Source organism: Schistocerca nitens, chromosome 3, assembly GCF_023898315.1.
Source record: "Schistocerca nitens isolate TAMUIC-IGC-003100 chromosome 3, iqSchNite1.1, whole genome shotgun sequence".
NCBI classification, from domain to species: Eukaryota; Metazoa; Arthropoda; class Insecta; order Orthoptera; family Acrididae; genus Schistocerca; species Schistocerca nitens.
In genome coordinates, this window is record NC_064616.1 from 947,118,983 (window position 1) to 947,143,824 (window position 24,842).

General features: G+C 38.9%; 1 protein-coding gene across 1 annotated transcript in view; it reads right to left on the reverse strand.

Moving 5' to 3' along the window:
- The window catches only part of LOC126249022 (uncharacterized), a 907,745-nt gene that overhangs the window by 569,223 nt on the left and 313,680 nt on the right, over nt 1-24,842 (reverse strand). Inside the window, exons 8-9 of the mRNA XM_049950624.1 lie at nt 21,656-21,733; nt 8,770-8,847 (exon numbers count right to left, since the gene is read on the reverse strand). Coding sequence (XP_049806581.1) covers nt 8,770-8,847; nt 21,656-21,733 — 156 coding nt within the window. The remainder of the gene's footprint in view (nt 1-8,769; nt 8,848-21,655; nt 21,734-24,842) is intronic.

Sequence of the window (24,842 nt, forward strand, 5' to 3'; positions counted from 1 at the left end):
GTACCAAGACCAAAGGAACTTCAGATTGTCGATTTTGGTCACCATCAATCTGCTACTCTACACATGCAAGTGCCATTTCTATCGCCTGACCTAATGGCAGAAGATAAACATGCCATGATAACACCACGTGACATATTGCTGACACTCTCCTACTTCGTCAGAGCGTCAAGTCAAATAATCTGATGGTGTGTGTACTGAAGGTCTTACAGTACGCACACCACACATACCAAAGCTTTCGTTTGGTAAGTTACATAATGTTTGTTTTTAGATATATTTTTCCCATGTGGAATGTATCCCTCTATATATATATATATATATATCCCTCTATTATATTCATATCATTAATTTGAACCCAACAATTACGTTTGTTATATATATATATATATATATATATATATATATATATATATATATATATGCTTCATCAGGAAAGAGGGAAGGAGAGGGAAAGACGAAGGGACGCGGGTTTTAAGGGAGAGGGTAAGGAGTCATTCGAATCTCGGGAGTGTAAAGACTTACCTTAGGGGGAAAAAGGGACAGGTATACACTAGCACACACACACACACATATCCATCCGCACATATACACACACAGGCAGACATATGTAAAGCCAAACAGGTGCTTTATTGCTGTCAGATAATTCCCAAGAATTAGCAGCTTTCACTCAGTTAATACTAGGAAGAAATACAATCTGCATTTGGATTGCACTTCCTTAACTTTTGTGATACTGCTGCATCCATTTTCAACAAGCTACCACAAGAATTCAAAAATCTTAGCAGTAATCCACACCCATTCAAATCGAAACTGATGAGTTTTGTCATGGGTCACACCTTCTATTCTGTCAAGAAGTTGCTTGAAAAATTAAACTGGTTCCTATTTTAAATTGCTGATTGCATTTACTCAAACTTATGACTTGACAATTTGGCTTCATATGGATTTTATTTCATCTGTTATTACTGTTATGTTGTAATTTAATATACTGACACATTACATGACCTTGGAGATTTGCTCCTCAATTTGGTCCTACAGAACTACATCTGTAAATAAATAAATAAGTGGCCATTAATAATTTTTGAGGATGGCCCAGGTGCACTCCTATTTGTATTATGTAGGAAGTTTATGTATTTCTGAAGAGTTTGAGGTGTTTAAAGGTACCCTATATTATCTACTGTATAGATCTTTGTCATGTGATGAATTTAACTACTTTTGTTGTTCAGCTTTGTTGTAGAATATTGGTGTTATACTATATTTCACTTGTAGATTTCTTTTATTGACAAGATTTTTGTTTTTTCTTTCAAATGAATGTATCAAGTTTACCTTACTAAAATTTTTCCAAAATGCTACTTATTACAAGTCTGCTTGATTGAATGTTACGTTTTGTTGTCAAATCTAGAATGTGGGGCCCCACTTTGCGGTGTCTATTATACCTATTTTTTATTGTTCAAAGGACAATTATACTTCAAATCTTCATCTGATTTTTGTAATTGATATTCCATTGCTCTGCAGATGAGCTAAGTCCACTGTCGGTTTCAAAGCATCTATTTCCCTGTTTTCTTTCAAAGTGTCACTAAGAACTGAAAATAATTGCACTTTTTAATTCTTACATCCATTGAATTGACTGTTTTCCTTCAGTCTCTCTTTACAAAACTTTCCTGTCCTGTGTCCACACAAATCAACATATACTTTTTGCTTACCTATGTGTTTCACCCAGCATATAAAGTCCTGCAGTACTCTTTCACATGCTCCAACAGCTACGTATCAAAATTTCTGTTCGCTTGAGGTGACTCTGTTGTACATTTTATGCAGACAACTAACTCCTAAAACCACTGGACAGTGTTTCCTGAATTTTGTGTTTGCTGAAATTCAACACAGAGACACACACTGCCCCATATTGCTGATTTAAATTTAAAACAAGTTCTGTACTAATAATCTGAATTAATCTGCTATATTTATCATCATACAAAAATTAAAATCTCTTCAGTACAAATCTGTGTGGATTATTACCCGAGTTTGATTGTCTGTTAGCCAGCATTGTCTTCCTATATTTTTATGCATACTTAGTGTTATACTCCTGGCACACACCACCAGCTGTGCTTCAAAAAATGATTGCTTCTAGATTGCCACCTACACCTCACCCTTCTCACTCTTCCTCCTCCTTTGCGCCTACCTCTCTGCTGTTTCCCCTCCCACAAGACATGCACTACACAGCAGATAATACCCCACCCTAATAGAGAGAAGTGCCATTAAATTTTGTCATAGCCACACACACATAGCTCTCCCCTGCTGGATAACCCAAATATTCCTCTCCCATCAGTCAGAAGTTTGTTTAGGAACAATCCGGTTGATTCTGTCACACAGAATCACATTCTAGCTGAGAATCTTTTCATACTTTATTAACTGATTATAAACTCACTGCAGTCTTTCCCTTCCTCATGTGAAGTTTTATGGATGGATGAGGATAGGGAATTATTTTTATTAGAATTTGCCTCGTGTTTCTCCATGCCTACAACATTGTTCTACAAGCTTATTGTATGCCATGTGACAGTCCCATGATAATCTGAAAACAGTAAACTCTAAGATCAGTGGACAAGACAGATAGTTTTCCCAGAACGTTGTCATTTCAGAGGAAAAAATATGGTTGTAACCAATCCTCATTTTCAATTGACAATCAAACAAGTGCTGTTCTGGTCCTTTCCTTCAGTTTTTCTAGTTGTAATTTTAATTATAGAGAACAGTTTGTTGATAATTGTTGTTTGTAAAACACTGCAGTTGAGTGACACTACTGGGAAAAATATTATATCTATGTGTTACTCTGAGCATTATATCTTGTACTTTCTTTTGTATTTTGTATTTTTATGTACTTCTAATGGATATTAACGATTTATGAAAGATCTGGTCCCTCAAGTACTTTTGCCTTATGTTCTTTTTATAAATGTTATGAATGATTTGACACACATTGATGATTTTGTTTTGTGCTTCTTGTAATTAGATAAGCATTTAAAACACTATGTGGTTTCTACAATTAATGAGTGTAAGTCAAAACTGTGTTATGACTACAAAACCCTTAAACACAGTTCACTCACCCCACAAATATTTAAGGTCATATCAGATCCTCATTTGGCAGCTGGACAATATTGTGTTCTATGTTGAGCACTAACTTATGAGAAATTTTAATTATAGCTACCCATTTTGAGACCTATATTATCACTCATACAAACAAGTCACCCTTCAGACCACTACTTGGTCACATTTCAACCTTGTTAATTATCATTTGTCTCAGTTTTAACTAATTAAGTCACATGTAAAACTAAGTGATATACGTACACACTACTATCCCATGAGGTAATTTAAAATGGTTTTTAAATGAATAGGTATATCTTTCGTTTTGCTTTTCCGAGATTTTCACTATGATGTCGCTGCATTGGCCATTTCCTATCATGTATCCAAGTTAAGGCAGTCATAACTCATTAGATGGTCTGGCTAGTTTATGGTACAATTTGTTTCCATTCGAAACTACTGTGGAATTCTAATCTAGGTGTAATACTGGGTGATCAAAAAGTCAGTATAAATTTGAAAACTGAATAAATCACAGAATAATGTAGATAGAGAGGTACAAATTGACACACATGCTTGGAATGACATGGGGCTTTATTAGAACCAAAAAAATACGAAAGTTCAAAAAATGTCCGAAAGACGGCGCTTCATCTGATCACAATAGCAATAATTAGAATAACAAAGTAAGACAAAGCAAAGATGATGTTCCTTACAGGAAATGCTCAATATGTCCACCATCATTCCTCAACAATTGCTGCAGTCAAGGAATAATGTTGTGAACAGCACTGTAAAGCATGTCTGCAGTTATGGTGAGGCATTGGCATCAGATGCTGTCTTTCAGCATTCCTAGAGATGTCGGTCGATCTCCATACACTTGCAACTTTAGGTAACCCCAAAGCCAATGATCCCACGGACTGAGGGCTGGGGACCTGGGAGGCCAAGCATGACGAAAGTGTCGACTAAGCACACGATCATCACCACATGATGCACGCAAGAAATCTTTCACGCGTCAAACAATATGGGGTGGAGCGCCATCCTGCATAAACATCGTACATCCCAGCAGGTGTTTATCACCCAGACTGGGGATGATGCGATTTTTTCCCCCCCTAATAAAACCCCCATGTCATTCCAAGCATGTGTGTCAATTTGTACATCTCTATCTACATTATTCCGTGATTTATTCAGTTTTCAAATTTATACTGACTTGTTGATCACCCGGTACTTCTCCCTCTCTCTCTCTCTCTCTCTCTCTTTCTCTCTCTCCCTGTATGCCTAAGTATGCCACAGTTCACAATGTTCTGAAGAACTGTTACTCTATGAGGTGATATAAGGTAATGTAAACTGAGTAGGTAGAATGTTATTAGAAATTCATTGGTTTTGATGCGCAGCATTTGCTATCCCCTAATTTCACCCATATCTCCAGGATTTTGTTGGTATAAAAAGAGGCTTTGTACTTCTCTATTTTAACATGAGTTAATGATATGAATATAATAGAGGGAAACATTCCACATGGGAAAAATATATCTAAAAACACAGATGATGTGACTTACCGAACGAAAGTGCTGGCAGGTCAATAGACACACAAACAAACACAAACATACACATGAAATTCAAGCTTTCGCAACAAACTGTTGCCCCATCAGGAAAGAGGGAAGGAGAGGGAAAGACGAAAGGATGTGGGTTTTAAGGGAGAGGGTAAGGAGTCATTCCAATCCCGGGAGCGGAAAGACTTACCTTAGGGGGAAAAAAGGGGTATACACTCGCTCACACACACATATCTATCCGCACATACACAGACACAAGCAGACATTTGTAAAGGCCAGCTTGTGTCTGTGTATGTGCGGATGGATATGTGTGTGCGCGCGAATGTATACCCCTTTTTTCCCCCTAAGGTAAGTCTTTCTGCTCCCGGGATTGGAATGACTCCTTACCCTCTCCCTTAATACCCACATCCTTTCGTCTTTCCCTATGCTTCCCTCTTTCCTGATGCAACAGTTTGTTGCGAAAGCTTGAATTTCATGTGTATGTTTGTGTTTGTTTGTGTGTCTATCGACCTGCCAGCACTTACGTTCGGTAAGTCACATCATCTGTGTTTTTAGATATATTAACATGAGTTAATATAGATAAGGTTTGGGTTATACAAGTTTTATGGTACACTATCTCTACGACTTAGTAAGTGACACCTCCATTTACTGAAATGTGTTAATGTTTTGTAGCCTGAGCAACTTTGTGCAACTACTAGCCACAAAAATAGTCAGACGACATAAGAAGTTTTTACTTAGGTTATTACCCTTTTTCAAATGCACTTGGTCCAGTTCTAACCCACACCACATGTTAATGTTCTGCAGTAAGCTGATTTATTATGTTTTTTACCCAAGTACTTTGATTATAACAGAATTAAGTATTCTGTCTTGTTGTTGTTGCATTTAATATTTTGGTATTAGTTCAACCATGTAGAAATGAGATTAATATTTTCCAGACAATACAAACAACTACACATTTTGGAGGGGGGGCGGGGGCTGTAAACCATTAACAGATCAGTGCTGATCCAGTTTGGGCAGCATCTGCTTTCTATCATGATGAGTTTACTACTGAAACACTAAATTAATAGTAGATTTTTTTTCTCCTCAACCTTACAGAAACCATGATAGTTCATTCCTCCTTTGTGGAGCTTTCTGGAATGATTTTAACTTCGTATATTTTAAGAACTGATAATCTGGACGATGATGATTTCATTTCTTACAGGAACTATTGAATTGCTGCCCAAAATATGAACAGTTAATATTTTACTGTTTTCTTAACTCACTAAATTCGATAAACTTGATTACATCTAAGTCTCCTGCCACTTACACTAAATGAAAACAATTGTAACAGCACCCTCCCACAGCATTAAGGCTCCCACTAGAGCAAACCGTCTTTCCAGCAGTGACTGACATCCTTTTGTAAACAATGTGAATCACCACTCCTCTGGAAGGGGTAAGCAATGTACAGGGTGGCAGCAAGTCAATGAATATTTTAAGCAAATGGTTTAAAAAATTTTATTTAGAAGACCCCAGTCAAATTTTTACAAGTTTGCTCCCAGAGCAACTTCCATAGTGCATACATGACACAAGTTGCCTGCCTTTCAGAACCAACACAGTTCCGTCCAGTTCATGCTGCTGCCAAGAGATGCCCTCAGCCCTCTGCTGAAACTGCTAGCAAATTCACACCACTTGGTTTTGGCAAACACTGTGGGTGGGATACAGGTCACATGTGTGGAGGCTGTAGCATTCTGCAGTGCAGAACACAGTTGCCTCACTCTCTTGTGATCCAGACCTCAAACAGAACTGACATCTTTAATAGCAGGCAAAGCCTCCAGTTCTACGTTTCATGATTGGCGATCAACGTAAGTTAACATGAACTGCCTCCCCTCCTGCTGCCCATTTCAATTAGTAGTTCACCCTCCTACACTGGCCTAAACCTGGTAACTTCCAACCCTAGGCATGCCCCTTGTATACTGTATATTTGAATATATTCTCTTTATTTTACCTAATATCCTGTTCTGTCATTTAATGGCAGCAATGGATGTCCACTTACGAGACCTGACCAAATGATCTGCTGTATGTTGAATTCATAAGCTATATGTAACAACCTTTTTCCCTCCCCATGCCCATGTACATATCCGCAGAGCACAGGTGAAAAACAAAACAGACATTTGATGAAACATATGTGGACAGGCAAGAAAATACTAAGTATAGGATAACAGATACACCAGCAAGATAATGCAGAGTATAATTACAAAAATTTCCTTTTGTTTATTTAATTTCACCATATCGAATCAAAATGTCAACAATAAATAAATTTTATAAACACAGAATGGGCATAGTGTTAACTATTTAGACATATGGCTATCATGAATAATAGCTTGTAAATTTGATTAATCAGAGTGTGTTAAAAAACAAATTTTTCCCCAAGAAACTAATCATAAAGGGAGGGGGAGGGGGGCACTCATCTTATATTCAGGCTTGTCTTATACACGAGTAAATACCATATTTTTCACTCTGCATGGGAGTGTGTGTAGTATTGAAACTTCCTAGCTGATTAAACAATATGCCAGACTTCATCTGAAAGCTATCAGGCATCTCTTGTCTTCTTTTTGTGTCTATCGGTGACTCAGCACCTAAATTATTTGGTGAGTTAATTCCTTTACTTACTAAATTATTCATAATGTTATTACTAGAGCCCAGATTTTCATGCACTATCAAACCGTAAAACATGCATACATTCATGCAATGTCATATCATTAAATACGCATAATAAAGATAAAGAATTAAAATATGTCACAGAAAATGATGTTTCTAAGTCACAAGGAGTGACATATGCATACTTAGGTGTAGATATTTTGGACAAAGTCTGATCAAGTTGTTAGTTTTTTTTTACACATTTGCTACAAAATATTATTTGTCTTCTTTGTAAACTCAGAATCAGGATACGATCTGATAACTTTGTAATCTTAAAATCAGCAAAACGCACTTATCCACAGGATGATTGCAAAGATTTTTAACCTTTTCAATAAGGGTCTCGGATTCTGCCTGGGGCTCGCAACATTGTTATTTCCAAAGGAAAATGCACAAAATTTGATTTGATGTATCTCTAAATCCAGCAACACGGACAAGTGCTTTTAAGAGTACTTTCAAATGGAAAAAAAGGGCAGCATATGACTTATTGCTGTCAGCAGTTTCAAACCTTTGTATTTTGTGAATCAATTTTCCTTATTCATATCATTGTTTCTAACAGTGTATTCACACAATCAAATTTTAGACTAACGTTTCAGTTACATGATGTAGTCATGGGACAGATATGTTTGACACTTCAAGTTATGATAAATAAAATTAATAGCTTTTCCAGCCTTTATCACATATGGAGCAGCATTGTGCAACAACAACAACAACAATAATAATACCCATTTTTAATTTATTTTTATTGGTACACAGTATACTGACTTCTACCGACAACTACTGAGCTGAAGTAGGGGACTTGAGCTCACTATGCAGTTCACAAACTGCAACAAATTTGCAGAATTGCCTATGTTCTGCACCTTGGTGTGGTTCATATGAATAAATCAATAAAAGATGGTGTCATGCACGTTATTGCAAAAAGAGGACAAAAATGTGATATAAAATGTATTACAAGTGTCCCAATTCATACCACCTTCAAAATATATATTTACCCAGCAAATGGCCACACATGCAAAAATTCATGCAATTTGTGTTTACAAGGAAATCTGGACTCTAGTTACACACCTGCGTCAGAAAGTGAATTACTCTCACAGACTCATAATAATTTGAAATAAAATCATTTCAATAACCAGGAACTGTCACACGCGTGCTTTGTAGTTATAGAATTAATTAATGCTGACTCCCGAACTTCACATTCATTTCTTTTTACAAATTCCAAAAATGTGACACACTACTTAACCTAAAATATCCTAAGGACAAACACACACACCCATGCCCGAGGGAGGACTCGAACCTCCGCCTAACAATTCCACTATGACAAGTATCAATCAATCCCATTAAGAAGTATAACTAATATTTGAATGAATCTGAGAAAAATTATAGCTGCACACTATACAAAGCACAGTTCACAGCATTACCCTGTCAATATTTATAGAAATCACTTAAGTGAAAAACTAATCGTGACCATGACTACAGCATAGGTACAGTGAATATATACCTGATTCATTGTGGTCTCTGTGCCGCCAGCTGGGTTTAAAATATTTCTTCTGTCTAGTTGATTCAGCATATGGTTCACCTGTTACAAAATACAACACTGGTGAATGTAACTAAGCAGCTATCAGGAACATTTTGTAACATTTGTAAACAAAGGAAAGGAAAAAAATGCAATATCAGAGTCATGTGACTGGCAGAAATGAACACTACATGGTGCAATTTATATAAATTAGGATTATGAACACAAAATCATGACCATCATCATCATCATCATCATCATCATCTACTACAGGGTGATTATAATTAGAGTTAAGCTTGCAAAACACTGTAGAAATTACACCATTGGTCAGAATGAAATGGCTCTGAGCACTATGGGACTCAACTGCTGAGGTCATTAGTCCCCTAGAACTTAGAACTAGTTAAACCTAACTAACCTAAGGACATCACAAACATCCATGCCCGAGGCAGGATTCGAACCTGCGACTGTAGCGGTCCTGCGATTCCAGACTGCAGCGCCTTTAACCGCACGGCCACTTCGGCCGGCTTGGTCAGAATGACATCAAATTGCAATGGAATATTATCGGAGAAGAGGGAAAAGGTAAAGCAGAAGAAAAAAAATAGTGTGAAAATTGATCAATAGATGGCACTGTATGTCACAATATGTCAATGAAAACACCTGTCATGTGCATGACCCACTGAAATTGGTACAAACACGATGGGTACATGGTTTTTCCTCCTTTCACATGTGCGATGTTCACCATGACTGTCTCAATGCAGGATCGCGTTCTGTTTCTATAGCTGCATTACAACAATGATGACTGTGCATACATTGCTCTGCAGAAGTTCCAGACCCTGGAGGGTTTGAACAAAGGCATTCGTTTGATGATTGCCATGGGTGTGGAGAAAATGATTCAGAAATTCGAAAAGATGGGTTCTTTTTGTGTGCAATGTGGTAGAGGGAGGAAATGAATTGATTCGACGTCAGTGGAAGCAGGGGTCACAGCAATGCAGGGGGAGACAATTGGTGGTGTACAAACATGTAGTGCATGGAAAATTGCCCAAAAACTGGACATACAAATGAGCATGGTGCGTAAAATCTTATGAAACATCCTTCTTTGCTATCCATTGGCAATTATCCATGTTCACAAGTTACTTCCTGTTGACCCACCAGCAAGAGAGACCTTTGCTTTAGTATTTCTTGCTCACATGGAAGTGGACAATGATTGGCAGAGGAATATTTTATGGAAAGATGAAGCCCACTTCACAAAATATGTGAATACACAGAATTGTCCAATATGGGCAACGGAAAATACACACGCAAATCAACCAGTACCACTTCATCCTGAAACGGTCACTGTGTGGTGAGGGTTTACAGCATCATTTACCATAGTGCCACATTTTTTGTGAAGTGACAGGAGCTTCAGGTCCCGTTCCCTGTACCATCACTGCTAAGCGCTGTGAGTGTCTTTTGTGCAATGATGTCATTCCAGCTCTCCAACAGCGTGGATGTGTGGATGGGATCATGTTTATGATAGATGGTACACCTCCGCACATTGCAAATCCAGTTAACCAGCTGCTAAAGCACTATTACAGAAATGCTAGAATTATCAGCCGAGCCGGCCGCGGTGGTCTAGCGGTTCTAGGCGCTCAGTCCGGAACCGCGTGACCGCTACGGTCGCAGGTTCGAATCCTGCCTTGGGCGTGGATGTGTGTGATGTCCTTAGGTTAGTTAGGTTTAATTAGTTCTAAGTTCTAGGGGACTGATGACCTCAGAAGTTAAGTCCCATAGTGCTCAGAGCCATTTTGAATTATCAGCCACCATTTCTGTTGTATCCGCGGACCCAACCAACCAACCAACCAACCAACCAACTCGCACACATGTGCCCTGACCGTGACATTGCTGGCCACAGTACCTGTCACGGCCATCAGTGTCTCAGGGCATTACCGCCAATGGAAGAGGTTCGCCGTGGCTAAGCTCGGGTCCGCAGCACCCTCTGCCTTTTGCATATAAGGAGAGGAGCACTGGCCACGAGATGGACAGTCTATTGTCGATTGCCTATTGCTAGCCTTTCGTGGAGTTTGTAGCGGAGCCACTGCAGTCTGATATTTGCTATTGTATTCGAATAGGCTCAGGACACAGATTACTCTTGGATATTACTTGGACTTGTATTGCTGGTACACGTTTCGTCAGAAATAAAGATAAGTTATCTTTTCATTCTAGTGGGCGCAATTCTTGTCATTAAATATTTCTCAGCCAACAGACATAGCTACATCCTCGTCACTACCAACGCTTTATACAATTTGTGGTGGCTGCCCCAAAACTACCACCGAGGACCTTGGGTTTGGCAGCCGTCACAAAAATTTCCCTACAGCCTAGCCATCCCAATCACTTGATTTTAATCTGTATGACTTCTGGCTGTGGGGCTATCTGCAAGATGTTGTGTTCAGTGTTCCGACTGCCAACTTCACTGTATTGAAGGCACACATTGAGAAAACACATTATGAACGTGACACCGGAAACACTTCCATTAGTTGTGGAACATGCTGTTTCTCCATTTCAACTTCTTGCAGAAAACGGTGGACAGCATTTTGAACATATTTGGTACCAGACACACAGAAATTAATAATCCAATCTGATTTTGATTGATGCTTTCCATGCAGTTGTTGGCCTCAGGCAGTTAAAAACCGATATTTCCCATCTGATGTGACATGACCTTGGCATGATGGATGGGCTTACGTAACTAACAGTATCACACCTGTAGGCCAATGCACACTGAGTAGTACAGTTTGTTTAACGTCAAACATACACCATAGGCATTGTTGTATGATTCATTTGTCATTTGTAGTAGAGAATCATTAAATTATGAAGCTTACAGTGCCATCTATTGGGTCTGCGTACTATGGGACTTAACTTCTAAGGTCATCAGTCCCCTAGAACTTAGAACTACTTAAACCTAACTAACCTAAGGACATCACAGACATCCATGCCCAAGGCAGGATTCGAACCTGAGACCAGAGCGGTCGCGCGGTTCCAGAAAGTAGCGCCTTTAACCGCTTGGCCACGCCGGCTGGCACAGTGCCATCTATTGCTACATTTTGTACTATTTATTTTTCTTCTGCCATATGTTTTCCCCCTTCTCCAATAATATTCTGTTGCAATTTGATGGCATTCTGACCAGTGGTGTTATTTCTGCAGCAGTTTGAAAGTTTAAATTTAATTAGAATAATCCTGTACTACTACTAAATTTTAATTCAGTTAAGTGTGGTCTAGTGCATCATCACAATTACAAATACCCAGTGAAGTTACCTACACTGTGGTTTTCATAAAGATGAAGTAGTGCACAGGTTGGTGGGGCTATAGACTCTTTGTTACTGAGAAACTTCCCTTTGTCCATTACTGCATGTTTCAACAAATACTACAACCACCATTTGATTGTACAGCGCCATCTTCTCCACACTATGCCATGTGTCTCTAGGGTATAAGGGTTCAGGACAAAGTTTTGTATTCTTGTGAAAAAGTCTATAAACCTTTGTCAGTGGATAGCACGTAGGAAACTGAACATTCTCAGTTATTTCAGAACAAAGTAAAAGAATGCTTGATTAACCACTATTCCTACAACTTACCAGAACACTTGGCCTCAAGAATGTGATTCTGTACAACTCAAATAATTGCATTAGATATATCTTGATGTTGTTAGTATAAAGAAAGCTGACAAGGGTCTGTGTAAAATTAGATAAATGCCTTGTTTGAATAATTAAATAGTAACGGGTCCTTAGTACTATTAGGGGTAGAGATGGAAGGGGGATGAGGGCGGGGGGTGGGGTCTGTGAACTAATCTAGAATAATTACCATAACTGTGCATGTGAATAGATTGGGTCTGGTCATAGTTTGCTATATATATATAAAAAAAAAAAACAAAGAGGATGTGACTTACCGAACGAAAGCGCTGGCAGGTCGATAGACACACAAACAAACACAAACACACACACAAACTTCAAGCTTTCGCAACAAACTGTTGCCTCATCAGGAAAGAGGTGAAGGAGAGGGAAAGACAAAAGGATGTGGGTTTTAAGGGAGAGGGTAAGGAGTCATTCCAATCCCGGGAGCGGAAAGACTTACCTTAGGGGGAAAAAAGGACAGGTATACACTCGCACACACGCACATATCCATCCGCACATATACAGACATAAGCAGACATATTTAAAGACCGATATGTCTGCTTATGTCTGTATGTGTGGATGGATATGTGCGTGTGTGCGAGTGTATACCTGTCCTTTTTTCCCCCTAAGGTAAGTCTTTCCGCTCCCGGGATTGGAATGACTCCTTACCCTCTCCCTTAAAACCCACATCCTTTCGTCTTTCCCTCTCCTTCCCTCTTTCCTGATGAGGCAACAGTTTGTTGCGAAAGCTTGAATTTTGTGTGTATGTTTGTGTTCGTTTGTGTGTCTGTCGACCTGCCAGCACTTTTATTTGGTAAGTCACATCATCTTTGTTTTAAAATATATATATATATATATATATATATATATATATATAGACACACACACTCCTGGAAATTGAAATAAGAACACCGTGAATTCATTGTCCCAGGAAGGGGAAACTTTATTCACACATTCCTGGCGTCAGATACATCACATGATCACACTGACAGAACCACAGGCACATAGACACAGGCAACAGAGCATGCACAATGTCGGCACTAGTACAGTGTATATCCACCTTTCGCAGCAATGCAGGCTGCTATTCTCCCATGGAGACGATCGTAGAGATGCTGGATGTAGTCCTGTGGAACGGCTTGCCATGCCATTTCCACCTGGCGCCTCAGTGGGACCAGCGTTCGTGCTGGATGTGCAGACCGCGTGAGACGACGCTTCATCCAGTCCCAAACATGCTCAATGGGGGACAGATCCGGAGATCTTGCTGGCCAGGGTAGTTGACATACACCTTCTAGAGCACGTTGGGTGGCACGGGATACATGCGGACGTGCATTGTCCTGTTGGAACAGCAAGTTCCCTTGCCGGTCTAGGAATGGTAGAACGATGGGTTCGATGACGGTTTGGATGTACCGTGCACTATTCAGTGTCCCCTCGACGATCACCAGTGGTGTACGGCCAGTGTAGGAGATCGCTCCCCACACCATGATGCCGGGTGTTGGCCCTGTGTGCCTCGGTCGTATGCAGTCCTGATTGTGGCGCTCACCTGCACGGCGCCAAACACGCATACGACCATCATTGGCACCAAGGCAGAAACGACTCTCATCGCTGAAGACGACACGTCTCCATTCGTCCCTCCATTCACGCCTGTCGCGACACCACTGGAGGCGGGCTGCACGATGTTGGGGCATGAGCGGAAGACGGCCTAATGGTGTGCGGGACCGTAGCCCAGCTTCATGGAGACGGTTGCGAATGGTCCTCGCCGATACCCCAGGAGCAACAGCGTCCCTAATTTGCTGGGAAGTGGCGGTGCGGTCCCCTACGGCACTGCGTAGGATCCTACGGTCTTGGCGTGCATCCGTGCGTCGCTGCGGTCCGGTCCCAGGTCGACGGGCACGTGCACCTTCCGCCGACCACTGGCGACAACATCGATGTACTGAGGAGACCTCACGCCCCACGTGTTGAGCAATTCGGCGGTACGTCCACCCGGCCTCCCGCATGCCCACTATACGCCCTCGCTCAAAGTCCGTCAACTGCACATACGGTTCACGTCCACGCTGTCGCGGCATGCTACCAGTGTTAAAGACTGCGATGGAGCTCCGTATGCCACGGCAAACTGGCTGACACTGACGGCGGCGGTGCACAAGTGCTGCGCAGCTAGCGCCATTCGACGGCCAACACCGCGGTTCCTGGTGTGTCCGCTGTGCCGTGCGTGTGATCATTGCTTGTACAGCCCTCTCGCAGTGTCCGGAGCAAGTATGGTGGGTCTGACACACCGGTGTCAATGTGTTCTTTTTTCCATTTCCAGGAATGTTTGTGCAGAAAGGTGTGCAGTATACTACTGCACCCATTTTCAGTAAGCTACCACAACAATTCAAAAATCTTAGCAGTAATCCATACCCTTTCAAATCGAAATTGAGTTTTGTTACGGGTCACACCTTCTATTCTGTAAAGAAGTTCCTTGAAAAATTTAACCGGTTCCTATTTTAAATTGCTGACTGCATTTACTAAAACGTATGGCTTGCCTTTTTGGTTTATAAATATTTTATTTTATCTGTTATTACTATTATGTTGTAATTTAATTTACTGACACATTCCATGACCTTGGAGATTTGCTCCTCAATTTGGTCCTACGGAACTAGACGTACAAATAAATAAATAAGTGACCATTAATAATTTTTGAGGATGCCTCAGGTGCACTCCTATTTGTATTCTGTAGGAAGTTTATGTACTTCTGAAGAGTTTGAGGTGTTTAAAGGTACCCTCTATCATCTACTGCATAGATCTTTGTCATGTGATGAATTTAACTCCTTTTGTTGTTCAGTTTCTTAGTAGAATTTTGGTGTTATACTATATTTCACTTGTAGATCTCTTTTATTGACAAGATTTTTATTTGTTCTTTCAAATGAATGTGTCAAGTTTACCTTACTAAAGTTTTTCCAAAATGCTACTTATTACAAGTCTGCTTCATTGAATGTTTCATTTTGTTGTCAAATCTAGAATGGTTGGACCCTCTTTGCAGCGTCTGTTATACTTGTTTTTAACTGATCAAAGGACAATCATATATCAAATCTTCAACTGATTTTTGTTACTGATATTTCATTTATTTCCTGTTTTCATTCAGGGTGTCACTAAGAATTGAAAATAATTGCACTTTTGAATCCTTATATCCATTGAATTGACTGTTTTCCTTCAGTCTCTCTTTACAAATCTTTCCTGTCCTGTGTCCACACAAATCAATATTTACTTTTTCTTTACCTATGTGTTTTACCCAGCATATAAAGTCCTGCAGTACTCTATCACAAGCTCCAACAATTACGTACCAAAATTTCTGTTGGCTTGAGGTGACTCTGTTGTACATTTTATGCAGACAACTAATTCCTAAAACAACTGGCCAGTGTTTTCTGAATTTTGTGTTTGCTGAAATTCAACACAGAGATGCACTCTGCTCCATATTTCTGTTTTAAATTTAAAACAAGTATTGTACTAATGATCTGAACTAACTCGTTAAATTTTTTATCATACAAAACTTAAGATCTCTTCAGTGCAAATCTGGTGTCGCTGGGTGCGGATTATTACCGGAGTTTGATTGTCTGTTAGCCAGCATTGTCTTCCTATATTTTTATGCATACTTAGCAGGTACACACAACCAGCTGGTCTTCTAGGAACGTTTGCTTCTAGATCTTCACCTCCCCCTCACCCTTCACTCTTCCTCCTCTTTTGCACCTACCTCTCTGATCTTTCCCCTCCCGCAAGACATGCGTTACACCATAGATAATACCCCACTCCATCACCCTAATAGAGAGAAGTGCCATTAAATTTTGTCAATGCCACACACGCATAGCTCTCCTTCCCTGCAGGATAACCAACATGCTCTTCTCCCATCAGTCGGAAGTTTGTTTAGGAACATTGCATGTGATTCTGTCACACAGAACCACATTCTAGCTGTGAACCTTTTCATATTTTATTAACTGATTATAAACTCACTGCAGTCATTCCCTTACTCATGTGAAGTGTTACAGATGGATGAGGATAGAGAATTATTTTTATTTGAGTTTGCAATGTGTTTCTCCATTCCTACAACGTTTTTTTACAAGCTTATTTTATGCCATGTGACAGTCCCATGATAATCTGAAAACAGTAATCTCTAAGATCAGTGGACAAGACAGATTGGTTTTCCACAAATTTGTCATTTTAGAGGAAAAAATAAGGTTGTAACCGATCCTCATTTTCGAATGACAATCAAACAAGTGCTGTTCTGGTCTTTTCCTTCAGTTTTTCTGGTTGTAATTTTAATTACAGAGAACAGTTTGTTGATAATTGTTGTTTGTAAAACACTGCAGTTGAGTGACACTACTGGGAAAAATATTAAATCTATGTGTTACTCTAAGCATTAGATCTTGTACTTTCTTGGTGTATTTTCATATTTTATCTCCTTAAATTAATGTCAATTAATAACCTTTCCTGTGGTTTTCTACTAAAGGGATTTAGGGTCGTACCATGGTTTTCACGAGTTAATGAGCAGTATTTTTAGGTAATTCTAATGGATATTAACGATTTATAACATATCTGGCCCCTGAAGTACTTTTGCCTTATGTTCTTTTTATAAATGTGATGTAATGATGTGACACACATTGATGATTTTATTTTGTGCTTCTGTTGATTAGATAAGCATTTAAAGCACTATGTGGTTTCTACAATTAATGAGTGTAAGTCAAAACTGTGTTATGACTACGAAACCCTTACACAAAGTGCACTCATCCCACAAATATTTAAGGTCATACCAGATCCTGATTTGGCAGCTGGATAACATTATGTTCTGTTGAGCACAACTTATAACCACTACTTGGTCACATTTCAACCTTGTCAATTATCATTTGTCTCAGTTTTAACTAATTAATTCACGTGTAGAACTAAGTGATATACGTACACACTACTATCCCATGAGGTAATTTAGAATGAGTTTTAAATGAATAGGTATATATTTCCTATTGCTTTTCTGAGATTTTCACTATGATGTGGCTGCATTTGCCATTTCCAATTATGTATCTATGTTAAGGTAGTGGTGACTTAATAGATGCACTGGCTAGTTTATGCTACAACTTTTTTCCAGTCAAAACTACTGTGGAGTTCTAGGTGTAACACTTCTCTCTCTCTCTCTCTCTCTCTCTCTCTCTCTCTCTCTCTCTCTGTATGCCTAAGTATGCCATAGTGCACTATGTTTTGAAGGACTGTTACTCTATGAGTTGATATAAAGTAATGTAAATTGAGTAGGTAGAATGTAAATATTAGAAATTCATGGGTTTTGATGCGCAGCCTTTGCTATCTCCTGATTTCATCCATACCTCCAGGATTTTGTCGGTGCAAAAAAAGACTTTTTACTTCTCTATTTTAACATGAGTTAATATAGACAAGGTTTGGTACACTATCTCTACGACTTAATGACACCTCCATTTTACTGAAATATGTTAATGTTTCGTAGCCTGAGCAACTCTGTGCAACTACTAGCCACAAAAATAGTCAGACGATATAGCAAGTTTTGACTTAGGTTATTAAACTTTTTCAAATGCACTTAGACCAGTTCTCACCCACACCACATGTTAATGTTCTGCAGTAAGCTAATTTATTATGTTTTTTACCCAAATACTTTGATTATTACAGAATTAAGTATTCTGTCATGATGTTGTTGCATTTAATATTGTGGTATTAATTCAACTAAGTAGAAACGAGATTAATATTTTCCAGACAATACAAATAACTACACATTTTAAGTTGGGGTCTGTAAACCATTAAAAGATCAGTGCTGATACAGTTTGGACAGCATCTGCTTTCTATGACAATGAGTTTACTACTGAAACACTAAATTCATAATAGATTTCTTTTTCTCCTCAACCTAACAGAAACCATGATAGTTCATTCCCCCTTTGTGAAGCTTCCTGGAATGATTTTAACTTCATATATTTTAAGAACTGATAATCTGGACGATGATGCTTTCAGTTATTACAGGAACTATTGAATTGCTGCCCAAAATATGAACAGTTAATATTTTACTGTTTTCTTAACTCACTAAATTCGATAAACTTGACTACATCTAAGTCTCCTGCCACTTACACTAAATGAAAACAATTGTAACAGGACCCTCCCACAGCATTAAGGCTCCCACTAGAGCAAACCGTCTTTCCAGCAGTGACTGACATCCTTTTGTAAACAATGTGAGTCACCACTCCTCTGGAAGGGGTAAGCAATGTACAGGGTGGCAGCAAGTCAAGGAATATTTTAAGCAAATGGTTTAAAAAATTTTATTTAGAAGACCCCAGTCAAATCTTTACAAGTTTGCTCCCAGAGCAACTTCCATAGTGCATACATGACACAAGTTGCCTGCGTTTCGGAACCAACGCAGTTCCTTCCAGTTCACGCCGCTGACAAGAGATGCCGTCAGCCCTCTGCTGAAACTGCTAGCGAATTCACACCATTGGTTTTGGCAAACAGCGTGCGTGGGATAGAGGTCACATGTGTGCATGCTGGAGCATTCTGCAGTGCAGAACACAGTTGCCTCACTCTCTTGTGATACATACCTCAAGCAGAACAGACGTCTTTCATGGCAGGCAAAGCCTCCAGTTCTACGTTTCATGACTGGCCATTAACGTATGTTAACATGAACCACCTCCCCTTCTGCTGCCCATTTCAATTAGAAGCTCAATCTCCTAAACTGGCCTAAACCTGGTAACTTCCAACACTAGGTGTGCTCCTTGTATACTCTAAATTTGAATATATTCTCTTCATTTTATCCATTTTCCTGTTCTGTTATTTAACAGCAGCAATATATGTCCACTTACAAGCCCTGACCAAATGACCAGCTGCATGTTGTCGTCATAAGCCATATGTAACAACCTTTCTCCCTCCCCCTGCCCATGTACATATCTGCAGAGCACAGGTGAAAAACAAAACAGACATTTGATGGAACATATGTGGACAGGCAAGAAAATACAAAGTATAGGATTACAGATACACCAAGAAGAGAATGCAGAGTATAATTACAAAAATTTCCTTTTGTTTATTTAATTTCCCCATATCGTATCAAAATGTCAACAATAAATAAATTGCATAAATACAGAATCGGCATAATGTTAACTATTTAGACATATCCCTTTCATGAATAAGAGTTTGTAAATTTGATTAGTCAGAGTGTGTTTTTCCCAAGAAACAACTCATAAAAGGGGGTGAGGTGGGGGGGTGGGGCTTATCTTATATTCAGGGTTGTCTTATACTCGAGTATATACCATATTTTTCACTCCGCATAGGAGTGTGGCTCAAAATGGCTCTGAGCACTATGGGACTCAACTGCTGAGGTCATTAGTCCATAGGAGTGTGTGTAGTACTGAAACTTCCTAGCCGATTCAACAACATGCCAGACTTCATCTGTATGCTAGCAGGCATCTTGTGTGTTCTTTATGTGTCTATCAGTGACTCAGCACCTAAATTATTTGGTGCATTAATATCTTTACTTATTAAATTACTCATAATGTTCTTACTAGAGCCCAGATTTTCATGCACTGTCAAATCGTAAAACATGCATACATTCATGCAATGTCATATCATTAAATACGCATAATAAGGCAGATAATGAATTACAAAGTGACAGAAAATTATGTTTCTATGTCACAAGGAGACACAGATGCATATTTAGGTGAAGAAATTTTGGACAAAGTTTGATGAAGTTAATAGTTTTTTTACACTTTTGCTACAAAATATTATTTGTCTTCTTTGTAAACTCAGAATCAGGATATGATCTGATAACTTTGTTATCTTAAAATCAGCAACACCCTCTTCTCCACAGAATGATTGCAAAGATTTTTTAACCCTTATCTGGGACTCTACCTGTGAATTGCAACTTTGGTATTTCCAAAGGAAAATGCACAAAATTTGATTTGATGTGAATCTGGTCTTGCCTCATATCTGTTTCCTTGAATATCAATATCATGTCTTTAATGTAAACTGCTGTTAGTGACCTCAAAAACCTATAACCCAAAAATGAAGCAAAAAACCTACATTGCAGTACCTTAAGGCTTTGCAGTAGAATGAAGCAAAGAGATGTCAACTTCAATAGATCTGTAGAAATTCAATGTCTCTTACTGACAACATAATAAAAATTACCACAGTAAAAGATGTCAGCATTAATCCAGGTACCCCACCTGGTTAAAAAAGGTTGTGAGGGCATGGATAATTCTGGCAGAATCTCTAAATCCAGCAACATGGACAAGTGCTTTTAAGAGTACCTTCAATTGGAAAAAAAAGGGCAGCATATGACTTAATGCTGTCAGCAGTTTCAAACCTTTGTATTTTGTGCATCAATTTTCCTTGTTAGTATCATTATTTGTAACAGTGTATTCACACAATCAAATTTTATACTACCATTTCAGTTACATGATGTAGTGCATGGGCCAGCCATGTTAGACACTTCAAGTTATGATAAAAATATTTAATAGCTTTCCCAGCCTTCATCACATATGGAGCAGCATTGTGAACAACAATAATAACGATAATAATAATAACAATAATAATACCCTTTTTTAATTTTATTTTATTGGCACAAAGTATATTGACTTCTACCGAACTGAAGTAGGGCACTTGAGCTCACTATGAAGTTCACGAACTGCAACAAATTTGCAGAATTGCTTATGTTCTTCACCTTGGTGTAGTTCATATCAATAAATCAATAAAAGATGGTGTCATGCACGTTATTGCAAAAAAAGGTCAAAAATGTGATGTAACGTGCATTAGAAGTGTCCCAAATCATACCATCTTCAAAATATACATTTACCCAGCAAATGGCCACACATGCAAAAATTCATGCAACTTGTGTTTACACGGAAATCTGGACTCTAGTTATTATACACCTGCCACAGAAAATCAGTAACTCTCACAGACTCATAATAATTTGAAATAAAATCATCTAAATAACCAGGAACTTTCATACACATGCTTTGTAGTTATAGAATTAATAAATGCTGATTTCGAAACTTCACAATCGTTTCTTCCTAACAATTCCATTATGACAAAAATCAAACAATCCCATTATGAGGTATAAATAATATTTGACTGAATTTGAGAAAAATGGTAGCTGCACACTATTCAAAGCACAGTTCACAGCGTTACCCTGTCAATATTTACAGAAATCACATAAGTGAAAAACGAATTGTGACCATGACTACAGCATAGATATAGTGAATATATACCTGATTCATTGTGGTCTCTGGGCCACCAGCTGGGTTTAAAATATTTCTTCTGTCTAGGTGATTCAGCATATGGTTCACCTGTTAGAAAATACAACATTGGTCAATGTAACTTTGCAGATATCAAGAACATTCTGTAACTTTTATAAACAAAGGAAAGGAAAAAAATGCAATATCATAGCCATGTGACTGGCAGAAATGAACACTACCTGGTACAATTTATATAAATTAGGATTATGTACATCACATCACCACCACCACCACCACCACCACCACCAACTACTACTACTACTACTACTACTACTACAATTCTATTCAGTTAAGTACTATCAAGTTCAACATCACAATTAAAAATTCACAGCTGAGTAGGCAACACTGTTTGTGGCTTTCCTACAAATAAAATAGCACACAAGTTGGTGAGGTTATAAATTCTTTATTATTTAGAAACTTCCCTTTGTCCATTTCCTCCTCATGTTATTACAAATATTACAACCAACCATTTAATTCTACAGTACCATCTTATCCACATGCATACTGGGGGAATCATCAACAGTTCACTAAGCCTCCTTGACAGGAACACCTGGCTGTGGAGCATCACTCATACTAGAGGTATGGATGCCTTTCAGTTTTGAATGTTTTTCAGCTACAACCGAAGACTGTCTTGTATGACCCTGAAAAGGACTATGCCATCTGTCTCTAGGGTGCAAGGTTTCAGAATAAAGTTTCATATTTTGGTGCAAAAGTCTATAAAACATTGTCAGTCAATATCAGGCAGGAAACTGAAGATTCTAAGTTATTCAGGTCAAAGTAAAAGAATGCTACATTAACCACTATTTTTACTACTTATCAAAATACTTTCCCTCAAGAATGTAATTCTGCATAACTCAAATAATTGTGTAAGACAGATCCTGACTTTGTCAGTATATAGAAAGCCGACAAGAGTTTGTGAGAAGTTAGATAAATGCTTTGTTTGAAGTATTATCTAGTAACAGGTCCTTAGTAGGATAAGGGGAGGGGGGAGCAAGGGTGAACTTTTCTGAAGTAATTATCACAGCTACAAATCTGAGTAGATTAGGCTGAGTCATAGTTTCCTGTTAGTAGACATGGTATCAGCATGGGATCCACGGGTACGAAACACAGATGTGTACTGCAGACTGCCACCTTTCCAGGCAGCTGGCAACAAATTTGCAGATATGCAATGTAAACTGTTCAAACACAAACATCATCAAACTGTATTTGTTGTCAACCACATCTCTGACAGCTGCCACAGTCATACGTGGCACCAGTCTTGCCATTGGAGGTGCAAGAGGCACCACAATTAGTGCTTTTCGGGCCATAGCTTTGAGTGTGATTGCCACTCCCTTAATCGGGGAATCAGGGCTCTCACTGCCCAGTGCTGTCATACATGTAGAATTGTGTACATGTTCTCACTCCGAGTGCTGTCCATGTTCACCATATTGGCTGTCGATTTCTTTGCTGCGAGCCATGTGCCGAGTTGTCTATACTGTCCACTAACGGCTTCACATTGCATTGCAGCCCAGCCATTGCTCGGTGTTTCATCCCAGTTCTCCATGCTGGCCCCATCATCAGCCACACCTGCAGCCCATCTGTGTGCAACATATTGTTGCTCCCTCCTCTGGCTGTGTCATCTGCCCACGTGAGGAAGACATCTCTCTGAGGTGGCCATGTGTATCTCCAACTGGCTATGAGCTTCTGCCTTAATGGGACCTCCCTTCTGGACCATCTTCAAGCTCTACCACTCTCCACCGATAGGGCCATATCGACGTCACCTTCGTACGAAGTCTTCTACTGCAATGGAAGTGACTGTCAGTGGACTGGTACCGAGTAGTGTATATTCAAGCCTGAATGACTGTTTTGTTGTATTCAGTTTGAACATAAATAAAGTTTATTTCGTTCTTCCTATCTGGAGCACATTGTTTGGCTTGTAGTCAGCAGTTGTTGCTGCTGCCTGCGAATCTATAACTAGGCCCATTTCACATCCCTGAAGGCTCTATTTTATATTGGGATTTAGAGAACATGATGGGTGAATGAATGGATGAACGCACTATCACTCATGTGTCAACACATTAGAGAAGAAAGAACAAACCAGCTGCCAACTGGTTGAGGCAAGTGGTGGGAGTTTTGAAATTTGGTTGACATTTAATACTGACAATTCCATTTTTTAAATTAGATTGTACAAAGTTAATTGAAATACTATATATAAAACAAAGTAGCTTGTCTGCTGTCTTTATTATTTCTACAATGTCTTGAAGCAACCTTTCAGTTATACTTGAAACTATATGAAAGAGCCAGTAACTCAAGAAGCCAGCAGAAAGGTAGCAAGAGTGTTTTGGATTAAGTGTTTCAGAGAAACCAGGGTGCAGAATGTATGGCTTCCCACTGGATTCAGTTACTGTCAAAAAGAAAGATAGCAATGCAATGCAGTTCTTATAGGCTAGAACAAATTGATTCAGTCACAAACCGGTCACAATGTAACCTTGCATAAAACAAATGGGTGGTGTTTTGTTCTCAGGAAACATCATCAAAAGAAACCCATACTGTGATACCATGCAAGACCATTTGTGAAATGCATTATCACAGACAGTACACAAGCACAATGGCTCAAATGAAGAACTGTACCAATTTCCTGGTGCTTCACAGGCTGATGAAATTTAATATCTGGATATGTTTTGTTTTTTATAATTTATGATAGGTTTAGAGAATTTGTCATGTACCTTTTATGCTGATGGTGCAAGTATGAAAGCCAAAACCACTCAGTAACTAGATCTAATTATAGTGAAAGTAGTTGCCAGATAATTCTGCTGGATCCTGAATTGAAATAAAAAGAAAAAAAAACTGTTTATTACTGTGCTCAATCTCATCTGCCTTTGTCCAGTGACAGCATATGAAGCAGCACAACCAAATCCAGACATTCTGGTAGCATGGTCATTCAAATCTGTATTGTTCAACTATTCACCATGGAATTAACTGCTGAACTCGTGTTTTACACCAATTGTTTTGTTTAAAACTTGAAGTTACATTAACCCTGTCACTGCAGTGTCACGAAAGCATGCCAGAAACAGACTTTCTGGCAGTCAACTTTTTTCTTTTTTCTTTGTGTCTCTTTATGTCAAAAATAAACAATTAAACTCTTGGGCATCTAAATGCAGCTCACACATATTTATTTTTG